The 25586-nt window shown below is 40.5% G+C and overlaps 1 protein-coding gene across 1 annotated transcript; it reads right to left on the reverse strand.

Moving 5' to 3' along the window:
• Positions 1 to 246: 246 nt before the first annotated feature.
• ZFYVE1 (zinc finger FYVE-type containing 1) lies at positions 247 to 23753 on the reverse strand. The gene is made up of 12 exons (XM_032228507.1): positions 23444 to 23753; positions 21690 to 22518; positions 18187 to 18691; positions 14999 to 15213; positions 10918 to 11024; positions 9562 to 9670; positions 7524 to 7621; positions 7306 to 7423; positions 6293 to 6463; positions 4600 to 4780; positions 2761 to 2874; positions 247 to 1853 (listed from the first exon to the last, which is right to left on the reverse strand). The coding sequence occupies exons 2-12, from the start codon at positions 22185 to 22187 to the stop codon at positions 1621 to 1623; spliced, it is 2349 nt and encodes a 782-aa protein (XP_032084398.1). The 5' UTR covers positions 22188 to 22518; positions 23444 to 23753; the 3' UTR covers positions 247 to 1620.
• Positions 23754 to 25586: the final 1833 nt, after the last annotated feature.

The following is a 25586-nucleotide window of genomic DNA, read 5'->3' on the forward strand; positions in this document are numbered from 1 at the left end:
ACAAGTCAAAACTAAAAATAATATTGGGGGGGAAATCCTCCACCTTGGAGGATAGAATTATATGAGGACATAAAGACTATTCAGTTTCTAATAACAAAATACATATTAAATCATGTATAATTCAGAAATGTGTTACTATATAATCCAATTCGGTTTTGATATACAAAGTCAATACTATATTTTCTCTCTAGTGACAGCGTAAGACTAGGCAGGCATTCAGAAAAAAATCACACTTGTTCAGATGGGGTAAGTCCTTTATAGCACTTAATTTAATACAGTCCTACAACAGGATTTCAGGTGTCAAGATATACAAGAATATACTTAATAAATTGGAAAACAGTGTTAGATATCATGCCAAAGTCCAGCCATTATTAATGTAGATAGTCTCCACCACAGGAATGTGCCATTTGACTCAGAAGAGGCAAAAAGGGATTTTTTAAAATTAAGCTTCTGATGGTATCTTATCATTGTAACAAGATGCACAGAAAAGCCTAATCCTATGATTTTATTCAGTGATTAGATCAATGCCTCACAATGGTTCAGTACTGTTGTAAAAAAAATGCCATTGTCTCAATGCCATTGTCTCAATTGCTTGTACACCTGGAGGATTGCCCATTTTCAGTTTTGTTTGAGTGCTTTGAGGGTCCTTTCAGACATTTGCCAGCTTACAAAAAACTAAAGCTTGGGAAGCTAAACAAACACTACACTGCTAGGTATGGAAGTTTGCTTCGTACTTACCACTGCTTTCAGTCTGGAGATGTTTGATGAAGAAATGAGAATATATCACAAAGAAATCCACAACCTCACAAGTTTGTGGATAAGAAAAGTTAAGGATTCATCACCTCAGAATTAAATTGGAATGGCTTTAATAGATACATTTTGGGTTTGTGGCACAAATTTAATTTCTCTCCAAACTTAAACTGTGTTTAATACAAGAGCTTCCAATCTTGCACATTAGACCACAAACAAAGTAATAAACAGCATTCCTCCTCTTTCCAGCTTTGACTGGGAAGACCCTACCAGCAGAAGGAAGCCAGAAAAGGATAAAATAAATAAGGGTGATAGAGTTGCAATGGCCAGACCAAAGGCCTGGTACTCTGTATCCAAAATCAAGGCTCATGAATGGTGATTATTTCAAGTGACCAACTTGTAGAATCACAATTATTGAAATTCATGATGCTGTAAGTAGCAGAATGCTTCAAACAAATGAATCCCAAGGCACTCAAGAGGTTGTGCTTGATCCATTACACTTTTAAAAAATCCAATTTCTATTTATGTTTCAATGTTAACAGTAAATTATAACTGCTTCATCAGCCAACTGCATTTAACATACTACATTATAGGGATACAGAAATACATAACAGTTGACTGGTATATACTGGATTTGGGATTCCTCAATTTATTGCAAGCTTCTCCACATACTCCAATCCCCAACTTCCATGATCACAACTGGCAATAAAGCCTTCTCTGGGCTATTGATTATTCCACATTACTGAAATCTACACATGTAAAGAAGGCTAGACTTGAGGAGCATGCATTCTCCCTAGTGTTTCTTTTTCCTTTTTTATCTTAACCCTGAGAAGCTATGGTGTTACTGCGTGCCCAGAAGGAAAGTTGGGGTTAAAGATCACCAGGCTTTTTATTGCAATTAAAACAGACTCTAACTGGATGATCCCAACCACGGGAAGGGACAGCTCTGCGCTCATGGGAGCATTCATCACAGAAGCCCTGGCCGCAAGCACGACAGTGATGCTTTGACAATTTGATGTTGAATTCCTTCCGGCAATTGTGGCAGTATAAGATCTCGTGGTCAGGTACCCAGTAGGCAGGCCTCGCGGCATCCTTCACAAGACCTGTAAATGATCAGAAAAATCCCACAAAGCTAGTTTGTTATCAGTGAAGCAGGGCAAAAGTTATGAAGTCTGTTCTGTTTGCTTACAAAAAAACTAAATTTAAAGTTTGCGTATGTTTATACCTTAATTATGTTAAGTTATGTCTGTTAGTCTCTCTGTATAGTGGCTCTGTCTATTGACACAGCCAGGAAAGAAAACACTACTCGGAAATGTCTCTGCCTCCCACTGAGATTTGAAAATACCTGGCCATAATCACAAAGGGAGGGTAACTCAAATTTACTTAATTTATAAACCCATCAATTAAGAAATACCATCTGCTGCAGAGGCAGATCTGTTCATTCCCCTGCATGTTCCCTCCAGCCTGTTTTTGTAATTATCGCGTTTCCCAGAAATAAGACTTATCCTGAAAATAAGCCCTACCATGGTTTTTTTCTTGCGTGTGCTCCTAATATAAGCCCTATCCCCCAAACGAGCCCTACTTACATGCCTGTGCAGCCAACCACCCGCTCATTCCGACCGGTTGCTTGTGGTGCTGTGGCCACGAGGCGAGGGGTAGAGCTGCCCCACGCGCCCCATACCAACTTACCTCTGGGTCCCGGCAGCCAGGTCATCCACACTCCAACATCTGCCTCACCTCACAGCAGCAGCTCCAGCAGCCTGTCCAGCAGGACCTCACTTGGCAGCCGGCCCACTTCTTCTGCGGCCTCCTGCCCCACCGCAAGCAAGCAGAAGAAGTGGGCCTCCCATGTATTCTTAAGGTACATGGGGAAAAAATAAGACATCTCCCAAAAATAAGTCCTAGCACTTAATTTTGGAGCCCAAAAGAAAATAAGACCGGTTTTTTATTTTCGGGGAAACACAGTAGTAAGAAGCTCAGAACCTTTCTAAAGCCACTTGTAGCACTTACCCAGTGGGATGTCAATGGCAGTTACCACAGCCCCAAGTGTGTTCTGCACAGCTTCACCAACTTTCCTGGCAATCAGTGTCCCTCCTTCCTCATCTGTTGATGCTTCAGCCACTTCTGCAAAACAGATGTTAGGGCTCAAAACCAAAAGCACAACCCCAGAGGAATCCCCTAACTATTTTAAAAACATCACAAAGTAAGAATAATTGTCTTATGTTACCCAAAGCAGATTCTGATTGAATGTTAGGAAAAACTTCCTCACAAGACATATCTTATCAAGATGATAAACTTCCCATTGAAGGATATACTTGAACAGAGGTTGGTCAGGCATCTGTCAGACTCTTTAATTTGGATTCAGTAGGCTAAATGGTTTCTTCTAATCATATGATTCTATGAAGCTCCCATAGATATCCTAGTCAGTCTTCAATGGAAGCCAAAATCCATTCAGAGTTAAATACCGGTTTTAAGAGCTTCAACCAAATTTGTGTAACTTTTCCAAATGAATGTGTTCATAGGTAAATTTGAGGACTATTTCTCATATTTCTGTTGGCCTTTGAAAAATCTTCATGACTTCCAGCTGCTATCAAATGAACAAGTGACACTTAGGAGTGACATCCTCACAGCAGCCTATAAAGCTAGCAGTTATTGTGTGTCCTATTGTGATTATCTCGTTTATCTCCAAATGTTTCTGCTTTCCCAGTACAATCCAGCAGAATAGATGTGCTCCAGGTCCCCTCCATTTAGTTTTGCCAGTCTGGAGCCTAAGAAGCATGACTTCTGTTCTGCACCTCTCACCCACTAGAACACTTTCCCCTCAGAGTTAAGGACACAGTTCTTTCTCCTGAGGTTCCTGAAAACTTCAAAAAATCTTCAGTCTGGGATTGGTTTTATTATGTTTTAATGGCCCATGTTTTGTGTTGTTGTTGAAGCCTGTGGGATTCAAAGTTTTTAGCTTTTTTCTTTAGTTTTCCTAGGTTTGTACACTGCAAAGAGTTCATTGGAGTTGGGCAGCCAATACATTCAAATAAATAACTTAAAATGGTTTGCTTTTAAGCCGACAAAAGATGCAACTAGCAAGGACACCAACTAAATAAGATAAATTACTGAAAAAAATCCCTCATGCTTTAACAATTTATTATGAATATGATAGACTTGCAAGAACAGTAACCTGAACAATATGCAGGCTGCTTATGTGATTTCGTGTCCCGAGGTTATAATTTCTTATATTTTCTTCAATGCATTTTTTTTACATTTATATCTCAATTTTTCTCAGGAATCTTAAGATGGCATGAATTGGCATCACCCTTAATTTTATCTCCACTCACTCCACAGTGGAGTGAGTAGCCTAAAATCATCTAATGAGCTCCACACATTGAGTGGGATTGAAACTCGAGGTTCCTTGGGTGAAGTCCAACATCTTAGATAATGTACAGCATATAATAGCATTAGCTTCAACAGTGACTGAAATGAGCTGCATATAATGGAAAGAGATTCCAAAAGGTTCTGTCCAAGTCATATGTCAATTGAATTTATATAAAGTATTAACCTTACTATCAGTTGTATTTAGGCTGACCATGCTCAGTCATTTCTGCTTTATTCATTGAATTGCAGTTTAGCGAACCATTAATATATATCTTGTGCAAATTCAGCCTTGGAGAAGACCCAGTGAAATTAATGAGAGTATGTTAGTTACAAGTAGCTGATCACAGGTATTGTTTAGTTTGATTTCATTTTCATATATCACAAGATTTACATTTTCACAATACAGTATTAAAAAAAATCCCACAATTGTTGATTCCATCATTTTGATTTTCACACATAGTATGATCAAGACAAGATTACCTAACTGAACGCCCCTGTTGTCATAACAGCTATCGCATACTCGCACAGGTGTGGGTCCCCAACCACGTTCTGGGACAGGGCGGGTCTTGGATGAACAACCATCACAAAAACCTTCTCCACAGGCCCGACAGTGGTGCTTGGTGTCATTATCTTTAAAAGATATACCACATTTCCTACAGTTCTGAACAAGAAAGGATGAACAAAGTCAAAACATTGCAAGATTTCCCCCTGCCTGTCCAATTAAAATGAAGGGAAAAAAGTAGATGAAGATGTATTTAAGCTGCTCAATTGGCTTTGGCTAAGCTAGCTTTTCTCAACTCAATGTCCTTCAAAAATAATCAAATTCAACTCTCTTTCTGATAGGAACAATGTTGTCTGTCAACTTGCATCATCTATTGATCTGTTTAGCTTAGCATTTGTGCTGACTGACTTATTTAGACGGGAGCTTTTCCAGTTCTATTTAGAAATACCTAGGCCCTTTCCAAGCAAAATATACGCTCTGTCATTGGACAATGGTTCTTGGTGAAAATTGTAATTAAATATATTTGAATCACACCAAATCAGGGAAGAATAGATTAAACCAACATTGCTATTTTCCTCGCTAATATGGATATCTTCACTAAGATGGCCTCCTCAGAGAATCTTGGCAGATGCATAGAGATTATTAGGCACAGTATTGGTGTCTTATTCAAGACGCTTGTGGGCTAGTTTTTAGCCCTGAAGACAGAGAAGGAGAAAGTCAAAATAACCAACCATTGGTTACTGTCAGGAATTCTGACTTTAAAGGAGCAGAAAAAGATAGGCTTGGTCAATTAGGATATAATATATAGCCGTGATGGCGAATCTATGACATGTATGCCACAGGTGAAGGCACCTATGAAGGCACGTGACCTATCGCCACCATACATGAGTGTGCCTCCCACAGGCCAGCTGCTTTTCAGGTCTCTGCTGCACATGTGCAGGGGTCAGGGTGCATGCGAGAGATACACACACATGTATGGAAGAGTGGGGACACATGCATACGCAGGGGTAGGAGCATGCACCCCCCTGCACCCCATTTGTGGTCCTAGGAAGCTTCAGGGAGGTCTGCTAGACCCAAAATGGGGTGCAGGGCATGCAGCGCTCCCCTCACAGCCCATTTTTGATCCCAGGAGGCTTCAGAGAGGCCTGCTAGGCCCAAAATGGGGCACGGGGGGTCACACACATGTCCGCAGGACACGTGGGGGGGGGTCACATGCGCATTGCATTATGGGTGTGGTCCCACACATGTGTGCTCTCACACGCATGAGCATGCTTTCGGCATGCGACGACAAAAAGGTTAGCCATCTCTGGTATATAGAAGCAAATCTTGTTGGAATGAAAACTACACCCTAGAAATGAAAGTTGTCCATTGTTATTCTACATTTCAAGAACAGAGAAAACAGAAAACCCGGCTGATGTTTCAGACAGTCTGCCCATCACACCCCCTAGGCTTTAAAACAAAAAACACCTCCTAGGAACAATTTATACTCATTCCAGGGAGAGTAACTATTTGCAATTCTACAAAGCAAAACAAAAAACCTTTAGTCTATAGATGTATACATTGTAATAAATGCCTTTAAACAAATCATGAAGCATGACTTCAGCTCTTTGGAAAAAGCAAAGTAAAGAAAAAGAAGAAACATTTGCAAATAATTATGGTGGTGTTGGGTACCAGAATCTGGGAATTGGGTTTCCAATAAGCCGGAGCAATTTGATCTGTCAACCACGAGGTTACGGCTTTGGTAGGTCCCAAGCTGAGTTCAGACATTGACTGTGCCATGAAATTCATCCCATCGATCAGGCGCTGAGCAGCATTGTTATTGTCCTTCAGGCTGCAATCAGTCTGAAATGAAACAGTGACGTGAACATCTTATTTTGTTTGACTGCTGCTGCTAAGCTAAGTGCAGCACATCAGAAGTAGCACAAGTTCCATGCCGTTGCCTTGGAATGTCACTTAGGAAGACCTTTAAACATCCAGTTATTGGAAATTATTTTCTAATGTCAATTCCAGGGAAGGAATTAGCAACCCTGAATGAAGAACACCTATTATCAATGACAGTCATATTGAGATTGGTTTAATTGAACTCAGTGGCCTAAATTGGGTGAGTTTAACAGCTTGGGTATTAGCACCTTAGCACTTTAGCCAAAATCCTGAGGGAAGTGTTTAAGGGTGTGAATGGGAATGGCTTACCTCTGCTTTCATTATGCACCTTCGACAGCCTTCCAAAATGTTAAAAAACAGACCACATCACTTTGTGGAGGCCTGAAACAGTGGACATCACTGGATACCTTCCTGTTACACACACACACACACACACACACACACTCCTCAGCTCAAAGTTAAGAGCCAAGGTGGCGCAGTGGTTAAATGCAGCACTGCAGGCTACTGCTAGATCAGCAGTTCAGCGGTTCAAATCTCACCGGCTCAGGGTTGACTCAGCCTTCCATCCTTCCGAGGTGGGTAAAATGAGAACCCAGATTGTTGGGGGCAATATGCTGACTCTCTGTAAACCGCTTAGAGAGGGCTGAAAGCCCTATGAAGCGGTATATAAGTCTACTGCTATTGCTATTAAGTCTACTGCTATTGCTATTAAAGTTTGTCCATCCTTTATCTGTGGTCCTTTCCAAACCTTATGGTTCTAAAAAAAAAAAAAGCTAGAAACCAATCATTGCCAACCAACTTACTCCTGGCCAGACGTGTACGATCTCCGTCCTCACCACAGTATCCACAGGATCTTGGTTCCCAAACCAATATTGTCGGCTACGGTACACAACTCCACAGTTGGGGCACTCAATTACATATCTGCAAGTACAGAAGAAAAGAGCCGCTCACTTCAGCCTCTTGAAGTGATAAGAGTAGGAGTCTTCCTCTGCTGAAAGGGAAGGGATGGACCTATACTTACCCTGACCAGGCGTACTTAGCAAGGCCCATCCAAGGGGAATCTGTCGAAGCAGATGTTTTAGGCACTACTCTAACCTCTTGACCATGTTCGTAACAACCCTGAAAAGCAGGACATCAGTTGAAAAGCTTTTCTCTTCAAATATCAATGTTCAGGGCCTACTCTGTACATATTTTTTTTCTTTTTAGAAAAGAAGTAGTAAGAAATCTCATGAGATGGATATTTTTATGACAACATAAACATATATAAAATGTATCATGGTTTTAAGCAGAGAATAGAAACCACAAATAAATTAGGAACATCAACATTTCTAGCTGAAAACTACTATCTGGGAGCTACCAAATGACATCCCAGTTCCCAGTTCATGTCGTTTCTATTACTTAGGACTGCTAGAATTAGCTACATCAGTGGTCTCCAACCTTGGCAACTTTAAGACTTGTGGACTTCAACTCCCAGAGTTCCTCAGCCAGCAAAGCTTTGCTGGCTGAGGAACTCTGGGAGTTGAAGTCCACAGGTCTTAAAGTTGCCAAGGTTGGAGACCACTGAACTACATCATGTAATATGGACAGAGGGCTTGCAGGGTCCTTCTTTATCTGTACCACCTTACTGCTATTCATGACATCCAAAAAGATTAAAATATTTTCAAAAGGTGAAAATACATTGCCAGAAATAACCCAGAGAGAGAGGTTTAAATTTTTTTTTAAAAAAAGAACTCTAATTTTACCTAGAAAATCCAAAAATCTGACTATTGTAAATTGGAATGTGGTTGAGAAAGAAATGTTGCAAATGTATCTGGCAAGCAACTGGGATTCAAAAAGTAGCAGAAATTGAACTATGAAAGAAAAAAGAAAAAAGCTTTGCTTTATTACAGATTTGTCTCCTTTTTTCTGTGGTATTTCAAAGAGTATACTAAGAACAATGGGAAATAATGCCTTGGTAAGGCCACACTTGGAATACTGCATTCAGTTTTGGTCACCACAATGTAGAAAAGATGTGGAGACTCTAGAAAGAATGCAGAGAAGAGCAACAAAGATGATTAAGAGACTGGAGACTAGAACATATGAGGAACGGTTGCAGGAACTAGGTATGTCTAGTTTAATAGAAAGAAGGACCAGGGGAGGCATGATAGCAGTGTTCCAATATCTCAGTGGTTGCCACAAAGAAGAGGGAGTCAAACTATTCTCCAAAGCACCTGAGGGTAGAACAAGAAGCAATGGGTGGAATCTAATCAAGGAGAGAAGCAACTTAGGAGAAATTTCCTGACAGTTAGAACAATTAATCAGTGGAACAGCTTGCCTCCAGAAGTTGTGAATGCCCCAACACTGGAAGTCTTTAAGAAGATGCTGGATAGCCATTTGTCTGAAACGGTATAGGGTTTCCTGCCTAGACAGGGGGTTGAACTAGAAGACCTCCAAGGTCCCTTCCAACTCTGCTATTGTATTGTATTGTAAATGGCTAATTTCTAAAGCAGTCTTTCCCTGCCTGAAAAAAAAATCCCTGACATGTTGAAGCACATATTTTATATCAAGTATCCACAGATAGGATAGCATCAGATGGATGCAGATTTCTCTAAAGTTTCAAAATTTGGTGCTCCAAATAACTTTGCTCTTAATTCACCTGAAGAATAGTAGAGAATTAGAACTGGACTTCCAAATAGATTGTTTTAAAATAATTGCTCCAAACAGCTTCGCTTCTAATTCACCTGAAAAAATGCATTAGTAATAAATAAGGCCTAGACAAGGATTTTTTTAAAAAAATCCTTGAGAAATGGAGTAATGTGCTTTTAGACGACAATCATCAATTACCTATCTTCCCAAGAAACCTGGCAAAAAGACCTCTTGACTGTGGAAATAATGAGGCAGTCTAATTAAGGTACCAACAGTTTAACAATACAAACCCATTTGCCCAATAGTAAAACAGTACACACCCATTTCCAATTGCAAGCTGCTAAACCACTGCATATGAACTGTAGATCACCTTCAGCTTAGCAGCTCATGGTCTCCTCCAGTACCAGAAATGCCACTTTCCTTGCTCCACTCACCTTGCAAGTGAATACTCGATTATCATACTGATGAGTGTATCTACAGCGATTCTTAGCTTCATGGGGCATTCCTTCTTTTGCATGGTTCATGCTGTTCTTACACCCACTTCTAAAATTGCAAAATAAAGCAAAAAAGGATCAGGGGTCAAACAGCTGGCATGACATATCTCAGAACAGTATAATAATTCAATTTTACAAGCTTGTCCTAAGTAACATTAGAATCAAACTCTTTTTACATACTGTACTTCATCTCAGAAAAAGTGAGTTTTCAAAAAAAAAATTAATGGGGGAAGGAAGAACTGGAAAAAGAGACAAAACTAAGTTTTGTTCCTTCACCTAAAGGTAAAGGTCCCTACGTTGTTTCTATATTAGACTTATGATAGTGTAGTCTAACAACATAATTTGATAATATGACCTTACAATAATATCATTTCTGGCAGATCTTGACAGGAAAAAGTAGCCCCATTGGAAGGGGGGAAATGTTACTGCAATAGTTATTCAAAGGTAATCAGCAAAAAGATGGAGACATTTACTTTATCTTTTTGCACTTTTGGCTATACTGACAATGGTTAAAATTGAATATTTGATGTATTTGGGGTCCTTATATTTATATACAGCTTGGTTTCCCCTGGTAATTTTATAACTATCAAAATCTAATGCTCACTTGATTACCTTGAAACAACCATAAGAGTACACAGAGAAATTATTCATCTATACAACAACAAAATGAAAGAGAAATGAAAAGGACAACAAAAATTTCACATAAAGAAAAGACATATGTATCAATAGCGAACTGCTCTTACAATAATTACTACAATTTTAGCACTAATCAGCATGATTAAAGGTGTAGATTTTAGCTGGTTTCTAGTTCCATTTCATAAGGTCAAATGTCTTTCTAATACCAGAGAACTATTTATTGAACTTGGAAATATGACATTGCAACAAATGGAACTTCCATTTCTAAATTAATCTACTGAGTGTTATCCAAAAGCAAATACAGTCACTTTAAATTTGTTACGTTTTTATGATACCCCAACTCCTATCTTCTTAAGGAGAAAGCTTAATTATTATCTAAAATAACACCAAGGCCATTTAAAATGAATGTGTCATGTCATATACAACCTCTCAACAAACAAAGCAAATAAAAAATCAAATTTGAAAGTCATCCAACGTTCATAAATGTATGAGCCACACCTCAATGGTTTAGCAGCAGACATGATCTGAAATATATACTGGAAGAAACTCTTCAACAAAATAAACGATGCCCTGCTACTCTTAGAATCACTCCAACATTACAACATACATTTTCTAGGACTAGATAAACTTTATTCAAATCTGAGCCTCATATATACTCACCCGCAGCTGAGACATACAGAGGAGCAGGTAAAATACTCATCTGGAAAGAAGGAGCTATGAGCCATCTGATCATCTGGAATTTCACCACAGAACCGATCACTTAATGCCTGGATAACAAGAAAGAAAAATCATTAATAAGCACAGAATGGTAAATATGTTAAATACACAACAATTTTGTGGAAAGTTATAGGTCAAGGGACCAACAGCCTGTGACCTTCAAAACTCCTCCCCTCCCTCATCAATGCCTCTGAATGCACAACTGAATTTTAGGTGTACAGTTGCTGAAAGAGGAGGGAGAGAAAGCAATTGGGAATTCAGGATTGGATTCAACCCTCCTACAAATCCCTGGTTGTTTAACAATGGCTTATGAATGAACCACAATTGGCTTGATTCAAACAACACATTATGCAAGTATCAAACAAAGTACTTTGTGCCTTAACATAGAACCTATTAGTTTCTTCATTATTGATTTGATTTGATTTGATTTGATTGACATTTGTAGGCCGCCCTTTTCCCTGAGGGGACTCAGGGCGGCTCACATAAAATCAGGGAAGGGGAAATGCAAACAATAACATAGACACATGTAATAAAAACAATAGGCAACATGCATTCATCATTCGGGAGGGGCAACTATCTCTGTCCCCAGGCCTGACGGGCTAGCCAGTTCTTCAAGGCTGTGCGGAAGGCCTGGACGGTGGTGAGGGTACGAATCTCCACGGGGAGTTCGTTCCAAAGGGTCGGGGCTACTACTGAGTAGGCCCTCCTCCTTGTGGTTGCCAGCCGACACTGGCTGGCCGATGGAATACGGAGGAGGCCCAATCTGTGTGATCTAATTGGTCGCAGGGAGGTAATTGGCAGAAGGCGGTCTCTCAAGTATCCAGATCCACTACCATGCAGGGCTTTATGGGTGACTAATAGCACCTTGAAGCGCATCCGGAAATCGACAGGTAGCCAGTGCAGCTCGCGGAGGATAGGTGTTATGTGGGTGAACCGCGGTGCACCCACAATCGCTCGCGCGGCCGCGTTCTGTACCAGCTGAAGACGCCGGATGCTCTTCAAGGGCAGCCCCATGTAGAGCACATTGCAGTATTCCAGCCTAGAGGTCACAAGGGCCCGAGTGACTGTTGTGAGTGCCTCCCGATTCAGGTAGGGTCGCAACTGGCGCACCAGGCGAACCTGGGCGAATGCCCCCCTAGCCACAGCCGTTAGGTGGTGGTCAAACGATAGCTGTGGATCTAGGAGGACTCCCAAGTTGCGAACCCTCTCTGAGGGGTATAGAATTTGACCCCCCAGCCTGAGAGATGGAATATTGGTGGAATCTTTGGGGGGGAAACACAGCAGCCACTCGGTCTTTTCTGGGTTGAGCACAAGCTTGTTAGCCCGCATCCAGTCCATAACAGCCTCCAGGCCTCGGTTCATCACGTCTGCCGCTTCATTGAGTTGGCACGGGGCGGACAGATACAGTTGAGTATCGTCCGCATATTGATGGTATCTGATCCTGTGCCTGCGGATGATCTCTCCCAGCGGTTTCATGTAGATGTTGAATAGTAGGGGGGATAAGACCGAGCCCTGAGGCACCCCATATGTTAGGGGCCTAGGGGACGATCTCTGCCCCCCCACTAACACCGACTGCGACCTGTCCGAGAGGTAGGAAGAGAACCACCGCAGTACGGTGCCTCCCACTCCCACCTCCCGCAGTCGTCGCAGAAGGATACCATGGTCGATGGTATCGAAAGCCGCTGAGAGGTCAAGGAGAACCAGGATGGAGGAAAATCCTCCATCTCTGGCTCTCCAAAGATCATCGGTCAATGTGACCAAAGCGGTTTCTGTGCTGTAACCGGGTCTGAAGCCTGACTGGAAGGGGTCAAGATAGTTTGCTTCCTCCAAGGACCGCTGGAGCTGAAAGGCCACCACCTTCTCAACAACCTTCCCGAGGAAGGGAAGGTTGGAGACTGGACGATAGTTATTAAGGACAGCTGGATCCAAAGATGGCTTCTTTAGGAGGGGTCTCACCACCGCCGCTTTCAGTGCGGCGGGGAAGTTCCCCTCCCGGAGAGAGGCGGTCACGACCGCCTGGATCCAGCCTCGTGTCACCTCACTGCTGCTGGTAACCAGCCATGAGGGACACGGGTCCAGTATTATTGTTTTGTTATCTGTCTTTTAACATCAGAATAATCTATTATTCCTTTTCCATTATGATTTTTTAGCCCAGAGCATTTTTTTAAATAGTCTAGGAAGCATCCCAATGGTTATGAATGAAGAAGTTAACCATCAACTGAGATATAAGCATAGAAAAGAGTAAAAAAAAAACTTGTTCCCCAAAAGAAATGTATTAATAGCAAAATCAAAAGTTTAGGAAGTATGTGAACTTTGCAGAGGTCAGCCATATACAAGCATAAAGAAGCCACTAATCTCCTAACCCCCTGAGAATTCTTAGCCAGGCTGGAACTTTTTTAAGGAAACCTTATAGGAGAAAATTTTCCTGAGGGATTGTTATTTTTATTTATTTATCTATCCAGTGTCACTTTTTTTATTCATTTTAATCAGGAAATAAACCCTAAACGAATACATCTTAAAAGCTAATGGCTGAGCACAGCCGTTATCCTAAATCATGTTCCATGTTGCAAAACTACAAAGGATTTGGGTAGTAAAATAATACTAGTAGTTTAGTATTATTTTTTCATGGAATAAACAAATACGTTTCTTATTGAATCATGCATAGTCATCAAATAGCTATAGGGAAGGTAACAATAATCACTGACTATATCACCTACATTTCATTTCCTTTCTGTAGGAAAGGACAAATGAAAAATCCACTCCATGAGGAAAGGTAAACACAAAGTTTTAGTGAAGAAACATTTCAAGGAGTCTGCACTTCAAAAACTTCTCCACATGGTAAAGTACAAAAGGATTTGTACCGCTACATTTCCCTGCTGCTACTCAGCGTCTTATATTGCCCCCTGAAGAGCCTTGGTTCTAGCTTGTTTGTTCTAGGTACCACATCTTTGGTATCTATCAATAAAAATCTAGTTTCTCGCTTAAAGAAATTGAGGAAAGTCAAGGCAAACCAATGAATGAGTTGTTGCCTAGAGACCATGTCCTGTCAGTTACCCTGGTAACAATATGGACCTTTCCATTGCACTACAATAGCTCAGTTCTGACTGCTTATGTATTTATAGTGCTCTGGCACCCAGCCTGAGACACTAAGTGTTTAGATTACAGATATTATCAAAACTAGTTCTGCCAAAGCAGACAAAAAAAAAAAAGAATTGAATCTGCATGGGCTCTTCACTAGCTCTACATCGAAATCAAAGTTTCTTCTAGCTCAGTTTATTTTGTATGTATGCATGTATGTATGTATGTTTGTTTGTTTGTTTGTTTTAATTTACTTATTTTTATTTTATATTTTATTTTATTTATAAAAATTATTTGCTACCCATCTTCCCCTAGGGCAGTGATGGCTAACCTTTTTGTTGCTGTATGCCAAAAACGGGCGCGCAACCCACAATGCAATGTGCACGCAACCACCACCACCATGCCCCCTTGCTCATGCACTGAGCTTGGACAATGGCTCGTGTGCCCACAGAGGGCTCTGCATGCCACCTGTGGCACGCATGCCATAGGTTCACCATCATGGCTCTAGGATAACTCTGGGTGGCTTAGTTACATCTAAGTTAAAACATAAAAAGTTACAATCAAACATTTATTTATTTAACAGAAGATGGAAAATAAGAGATCTGAACCAACTGTTGATTTTCCAAAGTTCTGGCACATTTTTCCGACTAGACAGATGAGGAAGATCTGATTCTTTTTCTCATATGGCTTGACTCACTTACTGTACCATTCTGGGCTTGCCAATTCTTGAGGTGCGATTGCTCTAGATTCCTTTTTAAATTCACAGGATGAGAAACTAGGTATATCATTTGCAAAAGAATTATTTCAAATTATACCATGAATTAATATGGGACAAGTGTAAGTTTTGGAATGTAGGCTCCTTCCACAGGATATAAACTGGAAAACATTAGCATTGCTGTCTCAGTTATAAATCTGGACTTATTTCTATAGAGCAAATACTACTTACTTTGAGTGCTTTGTAGATAACTCCAGGAGGACGTGGAGAACGGGTGGTATTATTTTCTAGCTGCAGCTCCACAGAATGCCTGAGACTAGAAAAATCTGTTGGCGGGTTTTGTGTCCTTATCCCTTTGTAATGGATTGAGCTGAAGGATTCGGGAAAGAGACCAAGTTTGCGGAATCGATCCTGAATTAGTTTCTCAGGCACCTCAGAAGGATTATCTAAACGATTTAACATGAAATTGTTAGTATGGTGATGAACCACATAATTCTGAATATTTTTTGACATATTGGAATATTTGGCATATCCCGAGTGTCATATATTTCTGAAGAGCAGGGTAAAATAACGATGGGATAGCTAAAATTATGCAACCAATGTTTTATATTAGACCTTTAAGGATTGTTCTATTTATTGTTATATTTGTGGAAACACAAAAAAGAAAATATATGTGTAATGCATTTATGCCATGTCTAGATGGATGTCTGGTGTAATCACATTTCTGTTTAAAATCACATCTTCAAATAATCAGAAGCACTACAGATAGACTCATTTACCTAAACAGGGGCCATTATCAAATCATAAAAAAAAATAGAGTGGGATAAAAATATTAAGCGTCTAAGGGTTAAATCATCTTATTCTCACCTGGAAATAAGCTCCTTTAAGAGCATAAACAGTACCTGGCTACATTGGACCCCTGGCCCATGTAGTCCAGCAGTCTGTTCTCACAGCAGCCAACCCATTGTTCAAGGAAGCTCACTAGCCTCCCAGAATTTGGGAGTCTTCGTGGATTCAGTGCTCCTGCTCAGAGAGCAGGCAGCAGCCATTGCTGGTGGGAAGGGCTCTGCACAGATTCATCTGCTGCACCAATTGCACCCTTTCCTGGACCAGGAGGCCTTGATCATGGTTGCCCATGCCTTGGTCCCCTCTCATTGATGAACTCTACCTTGGACCACCCGAAAACTTCAACTGATTCAGAACATAGTTTTGGGATGTCCTAAGTTTGCCCATGTAACATCTCGGTTGTGCGAGATGCACTGACTTCCAGTGTTTTTACGGGTACAATTCAAGGTGCTATTCATCACCTTCAAAGCCCCGTGTGAGACTATCTATGAGACCCGCCTTTCCCTAAAGACATCTACCTGTCCTAACAGGTCAGATAGGTGGGCGGGCTATCTGGTTCCCTCCCCCAAATATTGTCATCTAATTTGAGTTAGGAAGCATGCCTTTTCCATGGCAGTTCCTGATCTATGGAACATTTTGCCCACTGAAGTTCAGCAGACCTCCACTCTTTTACACTTCCATAAAGTCTTAGAGATTTCCTTTTTTTCTCCCAAGCATTGGGAGATTAGATGATGATATGTTTGCATGGAGTTATATCAGTTTTTTTTCTTTGTATTGTTTGTATTGTTTTGTAGTTTATATTTTGAGGTTTTTTTCCAGTTTTTAAAATGATTTTACAGGGAACTGCTCAGAATTGCCTGAAAGATGGGCAGATATATGAATGTTTGGATGGATAGATGGATGGACGGATGGACAAACAGATAGAGCATATTTACAGTAATCAATTTCTACATCCATAGCAACACAAGAGATCAATTCAATCCAAGGGGGAACCATACTTTGATTCAGCACTTTGCTGAAAAAGAGTGCTTCACTTGAAGATATTGAGTTTGAGTTTGAGTTTATTAACATTTATAGGCCGCCCTTTTCCCTGAGGGGACTCAGGGCGGCTTACATAAAATCAGGAGGGGGGAATACAAACAATGACGTAGACACACATAGAGTAAAAATAATGAGCAACATTCATTCATCATTCGGGAGGGGCGGCTATCTTTGTCCCCAGGCCTGACGGGCTAGCCAGGTCTTGAGGGCTATGCGGAAGGCCTGGATGGTGGTGAGGGTACGAATCTCCACGGGGAGCTCGTTCCAAAGGGTCGGAGCTACTACTGAAAAGGCTCTCCTCCTTGTAGTTGCCAGCCGGCACTGGCTGGCAGATGGAATTCGGAGGAGGCCCAATCTGTGAGATCTAATTGGTCGCAGGGAGGTAATTGGCAGAAGGCGGTCTCTCAAGTACGCAGATCCACTACCATGAAGGGCTTTATGGGTGACTAGTAGCACCTTGAAGCGCACCCGGAGATCGACAGGTAGCCAGCGCAGCTCGCGGAGGATAGGTGTTGTGTGGGTGAACCGAGGTGCACCCACGATCACTCGCGCGGCCGCGTTCTGGACTAGCTGAAGTCGCCGGATGCTCTTCAAGGGCAGCCCCATGTAGAGCACATTGCAGTATTCCAGCCTAGAGGTCACAAGGGCCCGAGTGACTGTTGTGAGAGCCTCCCGATTCAGGTAGGGCCGCAACTGGCGCACCAGGCGAACCTGGGCAAATGCCCCCCTGGTCACAGCCATCAGGTGGTGATCAAAGGATAGCTGTGGATCCAGGAGGACTCCCAAGTTGCGAACCCTCTCTGAGGGGTGTAGAATTTGACCCCCCGGCCTGAGTGATGGAATATTGGTCGAATCTTTGGGAGGGAAGCACAACAGCCACTCGGTCTTTTCTGGGTTGAGTACAAGCTTGTTAGCCCTCATCCAGTCCATAACGGCCTCAAGGCCTCGGTTCATCACGTCTGCCGCTTCACTGAGTTGGCACGGGGCGGACAGATACAACTGGGTATCGTCCGCATATTGATGGTATCTTATCCCGTGCCTGCGGATGATCTCTCCCAGCGGTTTCATGTAGATGTTGAATAGTAGGGGGGATAAGACCGAACCCTGAGGCACCCCATATGTTAGGGGCCTAGGGGTCGACCTCTGCCCCCCCACTAACACCGACTGCGACCTGTCCGAGAGGTAGGAGGAGAACCACCGCAGCACGGTGCCTCCCACTCCCACCTCCCGCAGTCGTCGCAGAAGGATACCATGGTCGATGGTATCGAAAGCCGCTGAGAGGTCAAGGAGAACCAGGATGGAGGGATGTCCTCCATCTCTGGCTCTCCAAAGATCATCGGTCAATGCGACCAAAGCGGTTTCTGAGCTGTAACCGGGTCTGAAGCCTGACTGGAAGGGGTCGAGATAGCTTGCTTCCTCCAAGGACCGCTGGAGCTGGAAGGCCATGCTAAAGATATGCTAAATCAATGCATCCTGCCTAAGTTTCATGCAGTCCTAATGCACAACATTATTTCCACCAAAATTCTACTCACCAGCACCCAATAACTGTGTATACACAGTTTCATGAAAGATAATGACTCCAGGCCCCAAAGTGGACAATGGGACATCCAACCCACAACGGGCTGTGGTTGCTTTCAGTTCTTTGGTGAAGTGTTTCAGATATGCTTCTGATGCATCTCCAAGAAATTTGAAGAGATCATTGTGGAGTCTGTCAGCATGTGTACGGTAGATGATGAGATCTGAAATAGCCAGGACCTTCAGAAGCAGCCGGGTCCTCTGACTTAGATTCTCCATGGCACCAAGAAGACCCTCTGTGTCAATCACTACCATTTTATGAACAGGGTCATAGGCAGCCCAAACACCTACTGTACAAGACTCCTGTGCTGGAGATGTTTTAAAGACTTCGCGGCCATAAAAGAAGGTGTGGTTAAGGGTATGAGATTTCCCATCCCCTGTATTCCCAAAAATAGACACCACCTTTACATGTTGGTCAGGTTTGCAGTTCAGTTTCCTGATAAATTCTTCTTCGTTCTCCACCTTCCAACACAAGGGGAAAAAAATTAAGATTTTATGAGAACATTATAGCTGCTGAACTCTGCTACTATATAAACGTAGGTTGTAATCAAGCTGCCAATCACCACGTTTAATCTGCAATGCTCAGAGTTAATCAGATTTGTATCAAAGAGATCCCATAATTTCATAACCTCTTCCAAGAATGCAACTATTTATGTATCTTCATACTACCAGTTCCCAAATAGGTGGGGATATCTACCAATTTCAAAAGGCTAACCAGTTGAACTTGGTGTGCCATTCTAATCCTAAAAGAACTCTAAAAACCTTACAGACTCTCTTAGAAAAGGAATGTAAACATTCAAAGCAACATGACAAAGGTTAAATTACAAATACAAAAACCATGGCATTCAAAGACAGTTCAAAACAAAACATACACTAAAATCTATAAAAGAGTGGTTCACATCTCATAATAATTCTACAATACTTAATCTATCAATTTAAAAGAGAACTAGGTCCACTGTGCAAACTTAAATCAGTCACCTCATATACTCAACTGGATTAAATTTATATTGTTGTTTTCAGGATAAAATTGGGGAAGAAATGAATGGAAAAATTGATACATCTTGAAAAGAAAATTCTTTTTTGTTCAACAAATAATTTTGGTTTTTTTTAATGGGTATTTCTTTTTCTTATGCCTTCAAGTGAGTACTGACTCCTAGAGAGTATCTGGAAGTCTCCCTGCAAGTTTCTGGGCAAAGTTTTTTCAGCTTGCCATTGCCTTCCTACTGGAACTGAGAAAGAGTTAATGGCTGGCTTTGTGCCTAAAGCTAGACTAGAAGTCACAGTCTCCCAGTTTCTAGCTTGGTGCCTTAATCACTAGATCAAACTGGCTCTTGGGATCTATCATTTTCTCTTGTGATACTTTCCAATTGAGTCATTCAGCACTTAAATAACAGGCTCCTGGATTACCATACAACTATGGAATTTATTTTTGGGAGAACAAAAAGTGGTATTTTGTTCAAATCATATTAAAGGATGCCTTTAAATTAAATAGACACATAAAGGATCGATTTTAGTTCTCGCCTCAAACCCTTAAATTTATATTTTTTATCATATTCATTTCTAAGCAAAATTTGCAATGCACAGAAAAGGGATATTAGATCTACATGTGGAATGAAATGAAATAACAAAGTTCTACGGAGATAGAATAAAATGTATAACTTCATTCTGTGCATGACAGGACCACTTTTAGTGTCCCTTCATATAAAACACTTGTGAAAAGTAAAAATGTTGTGCCAGAATAAATAGATACATCGAATTTTGAGAATACTAGCAGAAAATGGCTGCATGCAGAGGGTTAATTATTCCTCAAATGGTGGCCATGAAAAGTGACTAGTCAGAAAAGTAGAGAATGGACCATTTCAATGTATAGCTGCTTAAGAAGTTGCAGATTGGTACAGTTTGGTTGTATGCTAAAGCACTATTTTCCCTTTAACTTAAAATAGTGTACAGCCCAATCAGAAATGAAGTGAGTAAAAAAAAAACACAGGCAAACAACAGATTAATCGTGTTTTCTTAATTTAGGATCTTTTTCTAATTTAATCTTTTTTATGCATTGTTTAAATGTTTTATAAAGGCATTAACAATAATAAACTTCAGCAGCATTAAAGTCGCATATTTGCTAAATGCTTACATAGTATTGTTCTACTTTGTTCATCATCTCAATTCAACAAATTGCTACTATAGGTGAAAGATGAATAATATGATTAAGGGTAATTTTTTGCCATGATCTTCACATGTCCAGAAAACAGCAATAATGTCTAATTGGGTTTACATTTTCTGCAACCTTTTCCCTTCTAGACATGTTGAAATTGTAGTCAATTGGCCATGGTGAGCAATTAAATTACAATTAATTGGACGTGGTGCTTCTTACCATCTTTTTAAGGAAGGCTACAAATTAAAGGCAGAAAAGCAAAACTATTGTTCTTATTAAAGATATTGGTCAAAGGTTTAAACCAAACATTCAATAAATAGCAGCTTATGCCACTGAAAAGTTTCACGATGACTCATTCAATTTGTACTCATTGGGTACAAATGATTACACAGTTCAGTTTTGCCAAAGTTGCTTATGGACTTTGGAATTAAAATGCTGGTTTCCCAGAAGTCAGGCCCAAAATTTTTCTCCATAACCTCAAAAGAATAACAGCAATATAAATGTTTATGCCTCTGCCTCCTACAGCGTCAGAACAAATCAACCATTTGGTTCCTATGTACAATTTATCCTGATCTTTTTATGTGTATGGAAACACTGCAGAAAAGCTGTTAACGTAGATAGGATAGGAACCTATGAAGAAAAAAACATTTTGGTAAGTGTCCAAACATTCATGTAATTGATCAATTGTGCTAAACTATAATTTGATTACTTTAATTTTGGTTTAGCACATTGACAGGGTACTCACATTGTTTTATTATAAATGGTTGGCCCCAATCAGTTTACTGAATAAGCCACAATTGTCTGCTGTACTAAGCCATAAATTATAAACAATATCACTTGAATTTTCATCAAGCTATATTAAAACCAAATCAATTATATTATGGCTTAGTGTGACACCTGAAGACAGTAGGAAAAGATAGTCATCTTCGAAATAAAAGCAATCCATGCCAGTGGTAGGTTGCCAATTTCTTTACGCGCTCCTACACATGCATGTGCAGCCTCTTGCTGCTGCTACTACGCCCGATCCGGGCTAGACCGGGAGTAACCCACCTCTGATCTATGCAGGCCAGACAGGGACAGCCAAAGGGCCAGATGTGACCCAATGGTCATAAAATGCCCAGGTCTGACTTATCATGTATCTTGTCAAATCCAAAGGAGAGTTTCACTTGAATATGAACTGATACAAATATGAAGGGAAACATTTGAGTGATAATTGAGTTTATTTTTTTCCAAAACAGCTTCATCCTGAACCAAATAAGACATTCTTATCAATCTATATTCACTTCTAAAGCACACAATAATTCTTACCTGAATCTCCTCTGTTTCATCCACCAGCAGGAAGCTTACCACATGTTCTGTCATCTTTTTCCTCTTGGCCTCCTCATCCATTCCTTCCTCCTCTTGCTGCCCATGATGTTTGCCACTATGGTATACGGTAATGGGATGTTTCCTCTTGTTTCCACCAGCATGAGTTCTCTTCTGACACTCTAAACATAAGTTTATTTTGCATGCTTGGCACCTTACTGTTGCCCTTTGTCTAGAGCTTATGATATTGTTCTGCAGGATGCTGCCACTTGTAACTTTGCAGGTGTCACAGTATGGGACATGGCCAGGTTTGATTCGAGTTCGTTCATGATTTCTAAGTCTTTCTTGTCTATGCAGTTCTTCTTCACAACGCTGGCACTGCAAGCTTCCACATTCATCACATTCAAAGATTGCTTCATCTGTGCCACTGCAAGCATAGCTTTCTTGACACAAAAGTGTGGTATTCAGTCCTTTATCTACAGATGGAGGTTGGGCACTCATCTTCCACAAATTATTACTTTATAAAACTGGGGTTTTTATCAGATACATACATTGATTTGCCAAAGGACTAAAATTAGTTCTTGTCTTAAGAGAGGAAACTATAAAAGCTGGGATATATGTATCAGTTTTGATTCTTCACTTCTATGATGCTTTCATAAAATGTATTTTAAAAATCCCACTTGGCCTAAGAATTGTAAATACAAATTTCCATAATGACTGGGGGGGGGGGGTTGTAAAGTTCACACTTAAAGTCACAATAAACTTGGATACATGTAAGAAAAACAATCTGATATGCCTCCAAAATGTAAGCCAAGTCTTTTCTTCGTAATGTCTAAAACATAAGGGAAAACATTGATTTAATATATGTGTGTGTGTAGATAGATAGATAGATAGATAGATAGATAGATAGATAGATAGATAGATAGATAGATACAGAGAGAGACAGAGACAGAGACAGACACATATTCATAAGCGCAATAAAAGTTTTGGATATTAAAAAGCCTGTTACTTTCTTTACATAATGTATTCCTCCTTCAAAGTGAAAAACAGTTATGGGTATGTTTAAAATATTTACATAACAAAAGATACATTCGATTAAAATAGTCATGTACAAAATCTCCCTTTGAGCTTCAAATATGTTTAAAAACTACTTGGGGATCTTCCTATCATGTTGATAAGGATGATCTTACCAAACAAGTATAGCACTGCACACCGTTCAATTGAGAGGCCCATGTTTTTTGTTTTAAATAATTATAAATTACTTTCCATTCAAACTGCATGGCACCTAATCTTAAGTAAAAGTGTTTTGGACCGTACTCTTCCAAGCAATGATAGCATCTTTCATAAACACACACCGTAAACCACATCAAAGTTGGACATATTTTTAGCCCTACAAATAAACAATATGTCGTATAATGATGAATTATTTACTTAAAGTAAAGCAATAAAAAAATAACTTTAAGCTGCTTTTAAACGGGCCAAGAATGGGGGGGAGGGGGAAGAGTGGTTACAGAAAACACATTGGTTCGGTGTTTACTTGTGACTCACTCGCTACCATGGGAAGATCTTGATGTGACCCTGTCTGATAATCTAAAGAACAAAATATATAATTCACGGCTCGATTGAGTTACTTGAAAGCACCACATCCAGATAATCGTAAACTAAATATAATTTCTCGCGAGGTGCTAAATCTCCCCGTATAAACAAGAATAGCGAGAGGAAGCGGAGTAAAATAAGACGACAAAAACAAACCGTACAGAAGAACGCTGCAGCCCGATCTATTGTTTATAAAACAATAGGCATCTTCTTCCTCCTCCTTTTCCTCCCTGCAAGTCTCAGTGACTAAGTAATCAAATCGTTGTCTCCTCCCCCGGCTCCTCTTTTTAACTACTAAACCCGGGCGGTGGGCCGGGAGGGATCCCTTCCCACCCCGATAAAAGGATTTAACTCTCTGGATCCCAGCGTGTGAACCTGGTGCCCCGGTAGATATAAGGGCCAGTCCCAAAATCGCTTGTTTTCCCCCTTGTTGTCACTGTTGATCAGCTGATCTCAGGGAACTTCAGGGTTATTTTTTTTAAGGCAGGAAGATAGGTGGTCAAATGGGAAGGAGAAAGGGCGGACGGGTTGCATTGTGGGAAGTGCAGTATTTTTGCGTGCAGCTTTGCTGCTTTGGAAACGGAGAGAGCGCCTCAGAAGCAGTAAAACAGAATCGCACAGCATAGAGAAAAGTCCCAGGGCTTATAATTATGGGGAAACGGTGGTAGAAACAAGAAAGTGCTGCATGGGCCAAACAGAATATACACTGTGCAGGATATTTGAATAAACACGAGCCTTTAACATTTACAGCATATTACTCTTTACTGAAGATAAAAGTATTCAAACTGTTTTCAGAAAATGCTGAAGCATTAGACATTATACCTAATACACAATGGCATAACAGAGAAAGCCAACAAATACTTCCAAGTCAATTTGTGCTTCATTGAGTATAGAAAGGCACCATATTATATTAAGTCAGCCATGTCAAACAATGCAATCTCCTTAGGAAATAGGGAATCTCAGAATGTCTAATTTTCCTAATGTGAAATCCAATCACAGGAAGTCTTGACAGAACACAGTAACACAAAATTAGGTTCGGGATGGTGAAGGAATGAGGCAAGGCTTATTTTTTAACCTACAGACTAAATCTATACTGAGGGAGGCTGGATTGGAAGATAAGTGTGGTTTTAAAATTGGAGAAAAAAATATCAACATCCTGCAGATGACACTCCTCCACTAGCTGAAAATGCTAACAATCTCGGTATCTAGGAATTAATGTCAAAGACCACAGGGAAAAATGGGATTGCAATTAAATATCAAGAATACCATTTGATTGTAACAGGAATAGCTACCAGAATCAGCAATGTAGATATTAAAATAATGATTAGCTTCTATTTTTTAGAATTGACTATTAACAATAAAGGAGCCAGCAGTCATGAAATATATAGCAGTTTAGCACTTACTATAGTAGCAATTAAGTGGACCTCAAGTTAGAACTCCACACTAATTACTCTTAAGGAATATTAGCAATAGCAATAGCACTTAGACTTATATACCACTTCATAATGCTTTTACATAGTGGTTTAGTCAGCCTATTGCCCCCAACAATCTGGGTCCTCATTTTACTGACCTCTGAAGGATGGAAAACTGAGTCAACCTTGAGCTGGTGAGATTTGAGCTGCCAAACTGCAGCTAGCAGTCAACTGAAGTACCCTGCAGTGCTGCACTCTAACCACTGTGCCACCTCGGCTCTTTGATGCCCCACAACAAATACAGGAGACAAAATCCTTGCACCATTCTTTTGCACTCTCCAAACTTTATATAGTACAGGTAATCCTCGACTTTCAACCACAATTGAGCCCCAAAATTCTGTTACTGAGACATTTATTAAATGAGTTTTGCCCCATTTTATGATGCTTCTTGCCAGTTATTAAGTGAATCACTGCAATTGTTATGTTAGTAACACAGTTGTTACATGCATCTGGCTTCTCCATTGACTTTGCTTGTCAGAGGTCTCAAAAAAGCCCATGACCTGCAACCATCATAAATGTCAACCAGTTGCTAAGCATCTGAATTTTGATAAAATGATCATGGGGATGCTGGAAAGGTTGTAAACTGTGAAAAACTGTCATAAGTCACTTTTTTCATTGCCATTGTAACTTTGAACTGCCAGTAAATGAACTGTTGTAAGTCAAGAAGCTATGGCAAATTTTATTTTTAAAAAAGAAGCTATGGCAAATTTAGACAGCATACTAAAAAGCAGAGACATCACCCTGCCAACAAAAGTGTGTATAGTCAAGGCTATGGTTTTCCCAGTTGCAATGTATGGCTGTGAAAGTTGGACCATAAAGAAGGCTGAGCACC

This window comes from Thamnophis elegans, chromosome 1 (assembly GCF_009769535.1).
Source record: "Thamnophis elegans isolate rThaEle1 chromosome 1, rThaEle1.pri, whole genome shotgun sequence".
In the NCBI taxonomy this organism is placed as follows: Eukaryota; Metazoa; Chordata; class Lepidosauria; order Squamata; family Colubridae; genus Thamnophis; species Thamnophis elegans.